The sequence below is a fragment of the Corvus cornix genome, chromosome 15 (assembly GCF_000738735.6).
Source record: "Corvus cornix cornix isolate S_Up_H32 chromosome 15, ASM73873v5, whole genome shotgun sequence".
In the NCBI taxonomy this organism is placed as follows: domain Eukaryota; kingdom Metazoa; phylum Chordata; class Aves; order Passeriformes; family Corvidae; genus Corvus; species Corvus cornix.
In genome coordinates, this window is record NC_046345.1 from 12,745,893 (window position 1) to 12,758,278 (window position 12,386).

A 12,386-nucleotide genomic window follows, 5' to 3' on the forward strand; every position below is an offset into this window, starting at 1 on the left:
AGATGATCTGTAGCCGGCCATGGGTGGCACAGCAGGACAAGGGTTCAGAGCTTGGCAGTTGGAGGTGCTGCTACAAGAGAAATAATAAATAAGGATTAAATGGTTTTGCTGCTGAGGAAATCCTTTAATCAACTCCTGAACTCTTTATTCCAGTGTAACTTGAGTAAATATCTCACCTCTGGAGTGGTGGCAGCCACATCCTCCTGCTTTGTACAATGCCACACTCACAGCCCCGGCTGTGCCCTGCTCTGGGGAATTCTGGCATCGTGTGGGGAGTGCAGGTGCCCCAATCCTCTTCTCGTGGTGTTTCCCAGGTCTGGAGAAACCCGTGGTGCTGTGTGCCTGTCCCTAAGCTGGTGAGGGATACAGGAAGGGCTGCGTCCCGGGCGTGCAGCTCCGGAGGCTGAGCAGGGGCGCATTGCAAGCCCCGGGCTGTCCCTGACAGCTCTGCAGTGACTCTGAGCCCAGCTGCTGGTTTTGTGTAGCTGTGTTTGTCCCTTCTCACACAGCAAACACCTCTCCTGTTTACCTTCTGCCAAAAAAGCCAAGCAGCTCTGCTAAACCCCTCTAGGATACTGTGGTACTTCCAGAGGGCAGGTGAGATGTAGGAGATGGAGCACGGAGCTGCAGCAGCGCTGGGATGGGGCTGGCTGACAGTCTTGATCACGGCCAGACTGGAAATGTGCTTCACCTGTGGATGATTCACCCCAGCCTTCCTCCTTCCAGCTATTCCCACTGTTGCTTCAGGTTCCTTGAAACTAGAAAGCAAGGCTAGGAATGAGGGAGGGAGAGGCTGGAATTGCCACATCCTGTGTGCAGCTGGCAGGAATTGGGATAAAGCAGTCGTGGTTCAGTCTTCTGCCGAGGAACCAGAGACATTCCAGGTGGCTGGAACAGGGAAAGGTCACAGCCCCAAGGCTGCATTTGGGCAACAGGGTGGGATTACTGGGGTGTCCTGGAGTCAGGAGTTGGACTGATGATCCTTGTGGATCATCACACTCGCACTTGGGATACTCTGTGATTCTGCTCAGAGTCTGTGGCAGCACCAGAATTCACCTCGTTCCCTGGAGGTTCAGCTCATTCCAAGGCTGCCTCCTGCCACCTTCCCGCTGGCATGACCAGAACAGCAGGAAGGGAAGGGATTCCGGAGTAAGGCAGCTCAGGATCTGCCCCAGAGCTGTTTGCCAGCCCTGATTACGCTGTGCCTTCATGGCTGCTGCAGTTGCACCGTCAGTGGCTCCCCCTCCCCTCTCCCAGCCGGTGAAGTCACCTCATCCCAGCAGCCAGTGGAGATTTCTCTGTGCAGGGTTTTATAGGATCACTCATTGTCCCAGCCTGCCAATGAGACATCCATGGGATCTGCCCCAGCAAGGGCTGCTGTCAACAAACTGGGGGCTAAATGCTGGGAAATGGGAATTTCGTAGCAGATGCCCCTTGGGCACCTCTTCTGCTAATTTGCACCTAGATGGGTGCCTTTCTCTGAGCACTTTATTAATTAAGGCTCGCAGCCCACCTGTGAGGCAAAGAAGTTATTAGTGCCCTCATTTTCCAGCAGAACTGAAAGCAGTGGTTTGCCCAAGGCCACAAATCTAATCAGTGGCAGAGCCAGGAATGAGTGAGTTCTTCCAGTCTCCTGTGATATTCCATGCACCCCACTGCCTACCTGGAACAAATTTAATGGCTTCCCTAAAAGTTCACATTTTTGTTAACGTGATGTAAATGAAGATGGAGCAGCCAAAAGGAGCCTTGCAAGGAGGAGAACTCCCAGAAATCTGCAGTACCCAGGGCCAAAGGCATCATCTCCTGTCTGAGCCACAAAGCATCCTCCCCATAAATTCCACACCTCTTCTTGTCCGCAAATTTAGTAGGAGGGTTCAAGCATAAATTTAAAAGAAGCTTTTACTGTACCCAGTGCATCAACATAATTAACACCCAACCCCATTCTTTTGCTTTCTTAGGCTGGAGCAAACCCTGTGCCCTTGGAGAAAATTGTTTCCCCTTTTCCTCCAGGGAATCCAGAGCCTGAGCAGCAGCTGTGAAGAGTGGAGAGAAAGAAAGAAGTGGGAGATGCTGGAAGTGCTTTGGGCGACATGAGAAGGAGGATTTGCCCGGAAGGAGCTGTTCAAGGGCCCAGCAGCAAACCAGAGACACAAAACCTGCTTATATATAGAAGAATGTAACCCTGTGTATGCAGACGTGGACGCGTGCATGCCTTGTCGAGAGCGTAAGCGACATTCCCTGTAGATCGCTGCTGTGAGCAGCCCTGCTCCTGCAGGCCGAGCCTTGGCACTGCTGCTGGCCCTGCTGGACACCACCCACTGCCCTGCTGCCCCATTTATGCAGCAGGATGAGGAGGAATCTCTACACCCAGATTAGTAATCCTGAGAATTCCAAACGTGCTGCAGCGAGGGCATGGCCCAGGCATGGCGGGGAGCGGGTGCGGAGCAGCTCGGACAGCAGTTTGTGTGTGTAAATATTCATGCTCTGGCACCAGGGGAGAGCAGCTTTCCTATGACTTTAGTTTCTCTGGTGCTACATTTAATATTTGTCTGGGGCTAAACTGCCTCTCTGTGGTGCTACAGTTTCCCCAAGAGGATGTTCTGAAACGTGGGACAAGGAAAGATCTATTTTGGTTATTGATATTTATACACAAGATAGCAAAAAATAAGACTTGTTGAGAAGGTGCTATTTTTTTTCTTTCTTTCAATCTCTGCAGAAACTAAGACAAAACAAATAATCTACCCCAGAACTTTATAAAACTCCTTTTCTTTGGAGCAGTTTTCTTTTTATTTTGACAGTGTGGAGCTTGGGAAGCAGCAGGCACTGAGGTGGAAAGGACACAGAGCCCTTTCCACTGCAGTGTGCACATCAAAGTCTGCTAGAGCAGCACTTCCTACAGCTCCAGAGCTGGGAATTCTCCTGCATGGTGATTTATTCAGTCCCAAATCCTGTGAACCAGGGAAGAGAACTCTTATCCAGACTGATCACTAGAGCAGGGGATAACAGGAGAACTTGGCCTTAGAAGTCAAAGGGCTTTTTTCAGTCTAGTACTGAGCACTTTTTTCCTTGCAGCCAAAACTACCTGTCAGATTTCGGGTACCTTCCACATACAGCAGTGACTGTGCACAGTTTTTTAGAAACATTTTTCCTACCTTCAGATATTTGCACCAGAAAATCGACCCTGCCATGGCAGGGAGGGCATTTTCAAAGGCATAAAGGAATGTCAGAACCCGATTTCTAAAGGAAATTTGGCTCCTTGTCTTTTAAAAATACTTCCCCCTCCCCGAGCCCAGCCCAGGAAGAAGCCGAGTGGCCGCTGTGTCCAGTCAGACCCTGCATTTGCCAGTGCTGCAGAAGAAATGTTTCTAAGCAATCTGAAAGCTAAATTCTCCCTTTATCAAATATTCACCGCAGTGTTTGGAGCCCCTGCACACATTTTCCTGGGTGTTATTGATCCGAGTCCATTCCCAAACAGCAGCAAGGGCTCTGCTGGAAGAGCAGATTGTTCCTAGGGAAGAACCTTGCCCTGCCGTAGGTGATGTGCAGTGTTGGGAGGGGTGGTGTAGCTCCGTGTAGTTTGTCTGTCCATACCCCTGGGATGGTCTCAGAGCCACAGGGACTAGTGAAACGTTTTCCTGCCATGTTTGGCCTGATGCTCAGTAATCCTCAGCATCCTGAACCCCATCCCAGCTCAGTCTCCTACAGAAACAAGGACAAATTCTTCTAACAAAAGGAGGAGCCTCAGCTGATCCCAGCAGTGCTGCCAGTGCCGGGCAGAGCCTTAAAAAAACCAGTTTCTGGAAATCCCTGGAGTGTGGGAGTGAAATTGTGTGTATGGAACCGCACCAGTCCCACTTGAACAGGAACCACGGATGTGACACTTGGCTCTAGGGGACACCCCCTGCAGCTCTGCCCTGCACATCCTCCCCAGGCCTGGGACAGGCCCGGGGCTGGGTCACATCCCTCAGAGGCTCTGCCACAGATTCCTCACCTCTATCAGCTCTGAATGTAATAAACTTCTCACCTGGAATAGGCATTATTCCATTTGCCCTGTGCACACGGCTGGCACTGCCCTTGGCTCTCCTGCTGTCCTGGCTGTTGGGGGCTGCTCCCAGTGTTTCAATTCCCTTGGAACAGCACAGCCAAGGAAAAGGAAAGGAAGTTCTGTCCTTGCCATTGAGGCCCCACCTCGGGAGAGCCCTCAAATCTGTGATCAGCCCCAGTGCAGGGATTGGCTGACCTCCCTCAGTCCCAACCCTCCGTGGACAGGCTTGTCTGTAAAAATTCCTAAACCTCAGAGCTCCCAGGGGATTGCTCTCCTCAGGGGCTCCAAACAGTCAGCAAAAAATGTTAAAGACTTGTCCTGCCCAGCTTGGAACATCTGTGGTGCTTCCCACGTGGAAACCAGAGCAGGTCTGGTACCCCAAATCCTGCTTTGTTCCTGGTTTTCTTCACTTCTGTAGTTCCAAACCGGATGTTTCGCATGAGCCGAGGGTGAAGTTCTTTTGTAGCCAGAATTCCCTGTACAGAACTGGAATTCCTTACTCGAGGGTACGGATTTGTCAAAGCCTTACGTTTTGTGGTGTAATTGCTATCCTTGAACGCCTCCATTTTTGACAAGGGGTGGTTTTATCCTTTCTACAAGATCTGCTTTGCCCCTGGTTGGTGTTTGCATGGAAAGGGAAGGGTGCTGTGAACTCCCTGGAAATTCCCTGTTCCGTCCTGTGGGCAGGAAACCGGCACAGTTCCCCTCTGGCCCTTTTGTTTTCTCACAGCAGCCAAGCAATCCCTGGGTTTGGTCAGCTGGGAAGGCTGGGGAGTGCTCTCCAGACGGGAAAACAGAGCCCTCTCAGGTTTCAGCAGCGAGGAGAGCGCAGTTATGAGCTCATGGTCTGCGCACAGCACAGCTGGCAGGGAAGTCTTCATGAATTTTTAAAGCAGTTCTCTGCCGAGACAGCTCCCAGCACAACCTGGAATTCCATATTCCAAGGTAAAAGCAGCCTGGTGTGGGCTGCTGATCAGCTCCCCTGCCACCTGCTCACACAGCTCCTTTGGCCAGGTGAACTCTGGGCTGCACCAGCGACTCCTGGGTTACACCAGGGCAGGGTTTGGCCCATGAGCTCCACATTCCTCCCTCTTCCCCCTTAGAATTATTTTCCACAGGTAAAGAAGCGTGGAATGGGACCAGGCCTCCTGCCACACACCCCGGTGTGCCCAGGAGGGGCAGCACCCAAGGCAAACATCCAGCAAATCACCCAAACCAGGGAGCTGCCAGTGGGGAGGGGTGAGAATCCCATCCCGCTCCTGCTTCAGAGCAGGGAGGCAGGAATTCCTCTTTGAGCCAAGCCCATTGCTAAAGCAGTTCCCTTAAATCCCAAACACTCCTTGACTCAATTTCATCTGATTTGTGAGTTTTTGTTTCCATATCACAGTGAAGTTATAAAGGTTTTAAACCCTCAGCGTGAGCAGAAGCAGTTCCTGCTATTGAAATTCATCACATACTGAACTGGTTAAACTGGTGCAGTGTCTGTCCACAGACAGCATGGAATGAGGCACTTCCCAGCTGGAAAACTGCACTGCCCTGTGAAAATGGCCCTGATGAGGACAGGATAGCACATCTGCCTTAATACTCAATTCTCCTACACAGCATCTGTCCCTGATCTCAACAGGAGCCTGGGATGTATAGAACAGAACTTGAGGCTCCACATCAAACCCTGGACACACACTGTTGTCCCTGTCCAGCCCTCCTGGCTGTATCCCAGCTCCCCGGCAGGTTCACAACTTTCCTTGGAGCCAGTTTGCTCCCAGCAAATTTGATTTTCAATCCAGGCATCAAACTCAGCCTCATTCTTGTGTAACTTTGATGTGTGTGAGCTGAACTTTCCATCTCATCACAACCGGTGAGGAGACTCTGGCCATGCCAATTCCAGATCCAGGGGCTGAGGGAACTGTAAATACCATGGGAATTGGGCTCCCTTAGGCCCAGGCAGTCTGAGAGGAGGGGAGGGATCCTCACCTGCTGCTCCTGCCTTGGGTTTCTACACCACAGAATACAAACAGGTGAATATTTTTCCCTGACAATATTTGAGTACAGGAGTGAATTTTGATGTGACTTCAGTGTCCACCCCGTGGAAATTACGGGAGTGCTTGAATTTCCCAAGGTTTTCAATATTTACAGGGAGTGACTTTGGAGCTTGATAAATATTCACTGAAAGCATCTGAGGATTAAATGGCCATTATTACTTACACCTTTATTAGTTACACCTTTATTAGTTACTCCATCAGTAGTTACAGGTGGCACCAAGCAGAGCAAACCCAGCTGCAGTGGGATTTAATTCCCTGGGTTTTTACAGCACCCCTTTTCCAGTCATTCACCACAGCTTATCACAAAACCCTCCCCGTCTGTCCTCGTTAGTCCTGAGGCCACTGCGAATTCCCCAGTCTCTCCCGGGGCGTTGCTAAGGGAATGGCAGGCAGGGAATGCCCAGTTCCTGGCATTTTGCTGATCCAGTACCACTGGGATTAACTCCAGCAGGGTCACTGTGCAGGTTTCCCCCTCACCAAAGCAAGGGCAGGGCCTGTGCTTGGAGTTCCTGGAGCTCCAGGAGGCTCCTGGCCCTGGCTGGATGGGGCTTCTCTCTTTTGTAAAAGGAATTTCATATGCTGAGACTCTTTGTACATATTTATAAGGAATTTATTAAAAAAAAAGAAAAATAACTGTTCAATGGCAAAAAAAGGCTCCGGGTTTTATTTCCTCTCTCAGAGGAACTTCCTTCCCCAGCCTTCCCTGCTTTCCCATGGAAATCAACAGGCTCCCAGCAGCTGTCACTGGAATGGAAGTTCCCCTGGGATGTTTTCTGGTCCAAGTGTCATGTTCCAGGAGAAGGTAGGACCATCCTCCCAAAAAACCCCAAAACTTTAAGAATGCAAACCCAACCTTTCCCTTTGGTTTCCTGCCTTATCACCAAATAAAGCACTGATTCTGAAGCAGTGTATCCCACGCTCTCTGTAGAGCTGGGCTCCTACTGACCTTTTCCTACACTCTCCAAACACATTTTCCAGGAGCATTTTGGAAAAAAATTCAGAATGAGAAGTAGCTTTTCAAACAGTTTGAAAGCAGGAACACAAATCCTTGGTTCATTGGCACTGCAAAGTGACACTGAAGCCTTTCAGAAACTCCCTGCCCATGGAATCCTCATTTCCCCTTTTCCTGGTGCATATTCCAGGCTATCACACATCATATTTTTATGCCCAATGAAACCCTTGCTTTCTGCCTTTCTGAACTCTCTCCCCCATCCCAAAGATGAGGGAAGCTATTCCCATTGCAGAGAGCAATGAGATTCCTTGGCTTAGTTCTCCACTTCCACAGGATGCATTTGACAAGGATTTGACATCGCTTTGTTTTGGAAAGTAAAGCTTCTCCTCCTCTGCTTCCCTGAACCTCCCAAGCCAGATTTGGATTTTCCCCAGCTCATGCTCTGCCTCTCACCATTCCTCCTCAGCCACACTGAACTGGTATTTCCAAAGAAATGTGGAGCCTTAATCCTGTTCCCATCAGCTCCCGTTTGCTTTAATCCTTCCCCTGTGGAGTTTCCATCAGCACAGACTCAGCCTCATTCCCCCAGGAACCTCTTCCCGCTGATGGCTCAGGTGGGGCTGTCACCTTGAGCCATTTCCATGGCAATGAGCTGGGAAGATGCTGCTGTTCCAAAGGGGTGGGAGCAGAGGTCGTCTGGGGACAGGAAAGCTCCAGAACAAACAGCAGCTCCTTCTGAGGGCTTGTGCTGCTGGAGAACCTCAGCAGAGACCTCGGCCACAGGGATGGGGTTAATTCCCGTCAGGGACCTCCCTCCAGGAGCTCCTGCTGAAGCTCAAGGTTCTGGTTTTCCCTGGAGAACCCAGGCAGGTCCTGGCTGAGGAGCACAGGGCAGAGACCCTAAGCTTGTGAAATGCTCTTGGTCAGGAGCTGGATTTCCACGCAGACAAACCCAACTTGAGTTTAACCTTCCGCTGCTCTCCCCAGAGACTGGGAAATCAGGAGTCTCATCATGAAAATTAAAGAGGAAAAACATTCCCAGGGAAAGGAAGTGTCATTTCCAGCTTCACTGGTGTGGTCCTTCCCAAGTTCCCTGTGATTTTCTTAAGGTGACAGCATGTGCCATTTGTGGAATCAATTGGAAAAACAGCTGGGAAATGACAGTTCTCCAACTGAAACTTTGGACATGAGGTTCTGAAGCACTGCTTGGGAAGAGTTCTCAGAGGTGCTGTGTAATTCTGTAAAGTTATGGATTCAGGGAATGCAGGGCCAGGTAAAGTGAAGCTCCTCAGCCAGAGCACAGCTTTGTTCAGCACGTGCAGTCACAGCTCCCCTGCCCTGGACACGCAGTGTTTGTCCATACTAAAAGGACAGGCAAATAGGAAACATCCCAAACACTTTATAACCGTGTAAGCTCCAGAAACGTCCTGGAGTTTGCCATAACACAACCCACACCTTCCCTGCCTTTGAGGGTAAAGTTTCTGGCCAGTCACAATTGTTCTGTTGGCTCAGAGCTGGAAGAAAGATTGAAACAAAACCACAGGCGACTAAACAGGGGCACAGGATCCTGGGGTTTTCCAGCTGTTCCTGCTCTGTGCCCTGGTGAGCTGTCCTGCTGTCAGTACACCTGGAAGTGGGCAGAGGTGGTGCCGTCCTTCCAGCAGCGCAGGGTCTCCACGGTGACCGAGCGGCACAGGGGACACGTCTTCTCCCGGTCGAACCACAGGCACAGGCACTCCTCACAGAACACGTGCTGGGGACAGAGGGACTGTCAGCAGCAGCAGGGAGGGAGCCACAGGACGTGGGACACAACCCCCAGTTTGCCAAAGCTGATGGTTTATTGCTGGTATGTAATAATAGCACTAGAAAGAAACACTCCAAAGGCCTACAACACCTGGGCTGACAGGGTTTCCTCTACCACATTTCCATCCTCAGTTCCCTGAGTTATTGAAGTCCTTACTGAGCTCCAACAACTCCTCTCTTCCCCCTGCTCCTTGCATTTGCTTTATTCTGCTCCCAGTTTCCCCTTTTCCACAAATGTCAGTTTTCACCCCTTATCTCCTCCTCTCATTTCTGCACTGACCCCTCCCCGGATTCTCTCCAGCACACACCATGCAGTCCCAGACTGGAAGGACAGGAAAAGGGCAAGGAGGGAACATGAGGAGCTGTGAGAAGCTGAGAACTCCTCCACACATGTGAAGTCACTCCTCAGAATCCCAGCTCTGCCAAGCAGATCCCAAAGCAGCTTCTCTGGGCCTTCCAGCTCGGAAACATCTGTACAGATGTTCACAGGCTAAGAGGCACCTTTGATGCACAGGATGGCTTTAATTTGATAACCCTGTTATCAAAAGGGAGTATTAAAGCTACCCAGCCTCCCCAAGGGGCAGGTAAAACTCTGCTCACTCTAGACCCAGGATCTGCACTGCCCATTCCAGTCCCTGCCCCACAAGGCTCTGTCCATCCCACAGCCACGGTCACCCCAAGAGTGGCTCAGCTGCCATGATCCAGGGGTTATCCAGGGCAATAAATATCCACCAGGAGCTGGATCAAGACCCAGCAAATGACTTCACAAGTTCCCAGGCTGGCTGTGCCTCTCCCCACTGCAGGAGTTCACTGAAGGAATGCCAGCAGGGGAGTTTTGGGGTCTTACCTGGCACATAAGGATCAGAGGTTCCCTGAACTCTGCCTGGCAAATGGCACAGATGTCTCCTGCCTCACTGCACTGCTGGCTGGTGGCACGGACTCCATAGGTCTGTCAGGGAGAGGAGGGGAAAAAAAAACCCACGTCAAAGGATTGGAAGGGTAAATGTGCACAGAGACACTGCTCTTCACCCCCAGACTCCCCACAAGGACACCGGAGTCGTGTCGCTCTTTGGGGAAGGGGCACAGGGGGAGTCTGGAGCTCTGTGCTCCCTGTTTGCTTTTCCCCTCGAGCTGACTCCATCTTTTAGGGCCTCCACTCGCACAGCAAGGATAACGGAATTTAATGAGCTCAACAGGGAGCTGAGAGCATTAATTCAGCATCATTTGCAGGGGTGTTTAGATGGGGGGAGGTATTATTATTAGCGAGTAGACAATAGAAGAAAGAGTAACAGCAGCAGCACCCACAGGCTGCCCACTTTCTCTTTAGATACAGGGGAGGTAAATATTGCTTTTCTCCCTGTAACAGATTTAGGGGAAAGAGAAACCTGCTGAGGGAAAATGACCAGCCCAAGCCCAGGGAATAAGCAAGATAAGCTCCAGCAAACTTTGATGAGGTTCTTTTCCTCTACAGTCTTTGATTTTACCCTTTTAAAATGTAAGTCACGGCAGCAGATCTAAATATCAGCCCTGTGGAATGCAGTGCCTGGGATAATTCGTGTGTCAACGGCACTGCACACCAGGCGCCACAAAGTCCTTCCCACACTTGGCACTACAGAGTTTTGTTAGCTCCTTGCAGTTGGATTAATCCCTGTTACACAGAGCTTCCAATCAGACAGAACAGGAACAATTTCTCACCACAGCTGGGGCAGGGCAGATGTCAGAAAAGGTTCCTGACATCCCTTCCAGGAGCCCCCAGCTTGTCCAGCCATGGAGCAGCTTTGTTTTCACTCTGTAGTCCTGATACACGGAGCAAGTTTCAATTTTATCATCCAGCAGGGACAAGGTTCCACCCCTGAGACTGCTCCTCTCCATTTAACTCCTTACCTGGGGGGTGCAAAGGACCTTCAGTGCCTTCCTGACACTTCCCACACGGCCACAAATGTCAAAAGACTGCAAAAAAGACATCCCATTTTAGATCATTTTCACAAAACCTCTGTGTGCGGGTGTGAGTCCAGAAACTCGGCAAACTCTCTCCAAATGGATACTCAGAGGGAAAAAAGTAACAATTGTGCCAAAAAAGATTTCATGGTGATCATGAAATATGTAGTAAATGGGAATTGACAGTGGGGAAGGGTGGCCAGAAAAGCTTTGGGAGCAGCTGACTGCAAACTGGGGACTTTACAGGACACAAAGAGAGGCTGGCACCAGGCTGTGCTGGGGACAATTGTCCACCCCACTGAGTAGGGAAGGGCTAAGATGGACCCGTTCCCATAGGAAAGAGGAGGGAACGGGAAAGCAGAAAGGTAAAAAAACCAGGGGAAAACAGTTTGGAAACCTAATCCACTCCATCGTCTTTATCTTCCCTATCTGCTGGCAGAGCACAGGGAAAGACACTGAACTAAACAAGATGTGGAAAGTACCAGTGCAAGGAACAGCCCTGCATCAGCTGGGGCTGGTGGCCCAGCAGGAGCTTTGTCTGTCACCTGAGGGCAGGGGAGGCTGTGATGCTGCAGGTGCAGAGCTGGAGCAGCACTGCAAAGGCACAGAGAGCTGCAGTTGGCTTTCTGTTGTTTATGATTTTTGGTGATTAAGTGGGCTCACTGCAGGGAATGCCAATGAGATCATCCTGCAATGGATGTGGAAGCAAATGAAGGCACCAATAATGCTTCCAGTCAGCACAGAGAGGGCTCCCAGGGTCCTTCCAGTAATGCTTCCACTCAGCAGCCACCACTTGAGGCTGCCCACTGCCTCAGACGTTCCATCACCTGACGAGGATGGGGATCAGCCCTTTTCCACAGTGCAATTCCCAGATTTTCCTGGTTGCTTTGCTTACAGTGTGACTCCAATGCCTTTGCTCCAATGTCTCCTCTCTCCCAGCCCATATTCCCCTCTCATTTCTTTCCCTCTGCGTGTTTCAGAGGTCCAACACCCATTTCTTGCCCATGCCCTGCCTTTTGCTACACCAGCCATTATTTTACAACTGCGTTACTCACAGGGAGTGCTTCTGCTCAGGACAGGGAAAAAACACAACCTGGATGCTCTACTTGTGAACACCTGGGACTTCTCCTCCAAAACCGGAGGTTCATGGCTACACAGTCCATGTGGAACCATCACCACAGCTCCCAGCAGCTCCATGCAACCTCTTGGAAGTGCTCCTGCCCTTTGTGCAGGGGAAGGGGACACAGCCTCAGCCGAGCCCTGGATTTCTTCCAGGAGCACAGAAGCTCTCAGTGCCAAATTGGCTTCTGTGGTTTTTCTAATGTGGTTTGTGGCTTTGCTAATGTGGACTCCTCTGGGGATATTTTCAGTATCTCAGGCAAGGAATTGGAGCTGTAGCTCTGGTGACTGTAAATGGGATGGGCACACCCAGTGCTCCACACTCTGCACTTGGAGAGGGTGCTCCCCCTTTCCTCTCGCTTCCAAGTGAAGTCTTGGTGTGCAGAGGGCTAAGCCTAACCTGGACACAAACTGTCCAAAATGAAGCTGCTTTTCCAATCTAGATCACCCTGACACTCCCTATAAAGGCTTCACAGGACAGAAACATCAA

General features: G+C 50.7%; 1 protein-coding gene and 1 long non-coding RNA gene across 2 annotated transcripts in view; one reads left to right on the plus strand and one right to left on the minus strand.

Annotated features, from left to right (window-relative positions):
* Window positions 1-7,084, plus strand: part of LOC120410837 — a 15,999-nt gene extending 8,915 nt beyond the window's left edge. The window contains exon 2 of the long non-coding RNA XR_005603178.1: window positions 1,959-7,084. This is a non-coding gene — a long non-coding RNA (uncharacterized LOC120410837). The remainder of the gene's footprint in view (window positions 1-1,958) is intronic.
* Window positions 6,251-12,386, minus strand: part of RNFT2 (ring finger protein, transmembrane 2) — a 25,945-nt gene continuing 19,809 nt past the window's right edge. The window contains exons 9-11 of the mRNA XM_039561032.1: window positions 10,724-10,789; window positions 9,687-9,788; window positions 6,251-8,789 (exon numbers count right to left, since the gene is read on the minus strand). Of these exons, the coding sequence (XP_039416966.1) occupies window positions 8,655-8,789; window positions 9,687-9,788; window positions 10,724-10,789 (303 nt within the window). The 3' untranslated portion in view covers window positions 6,251-8,654. The remainder of the gene's footprint in view (window positions 8,790-9,686; window positions 9,789-10,723; window positions 10,790-12,386) is intronic.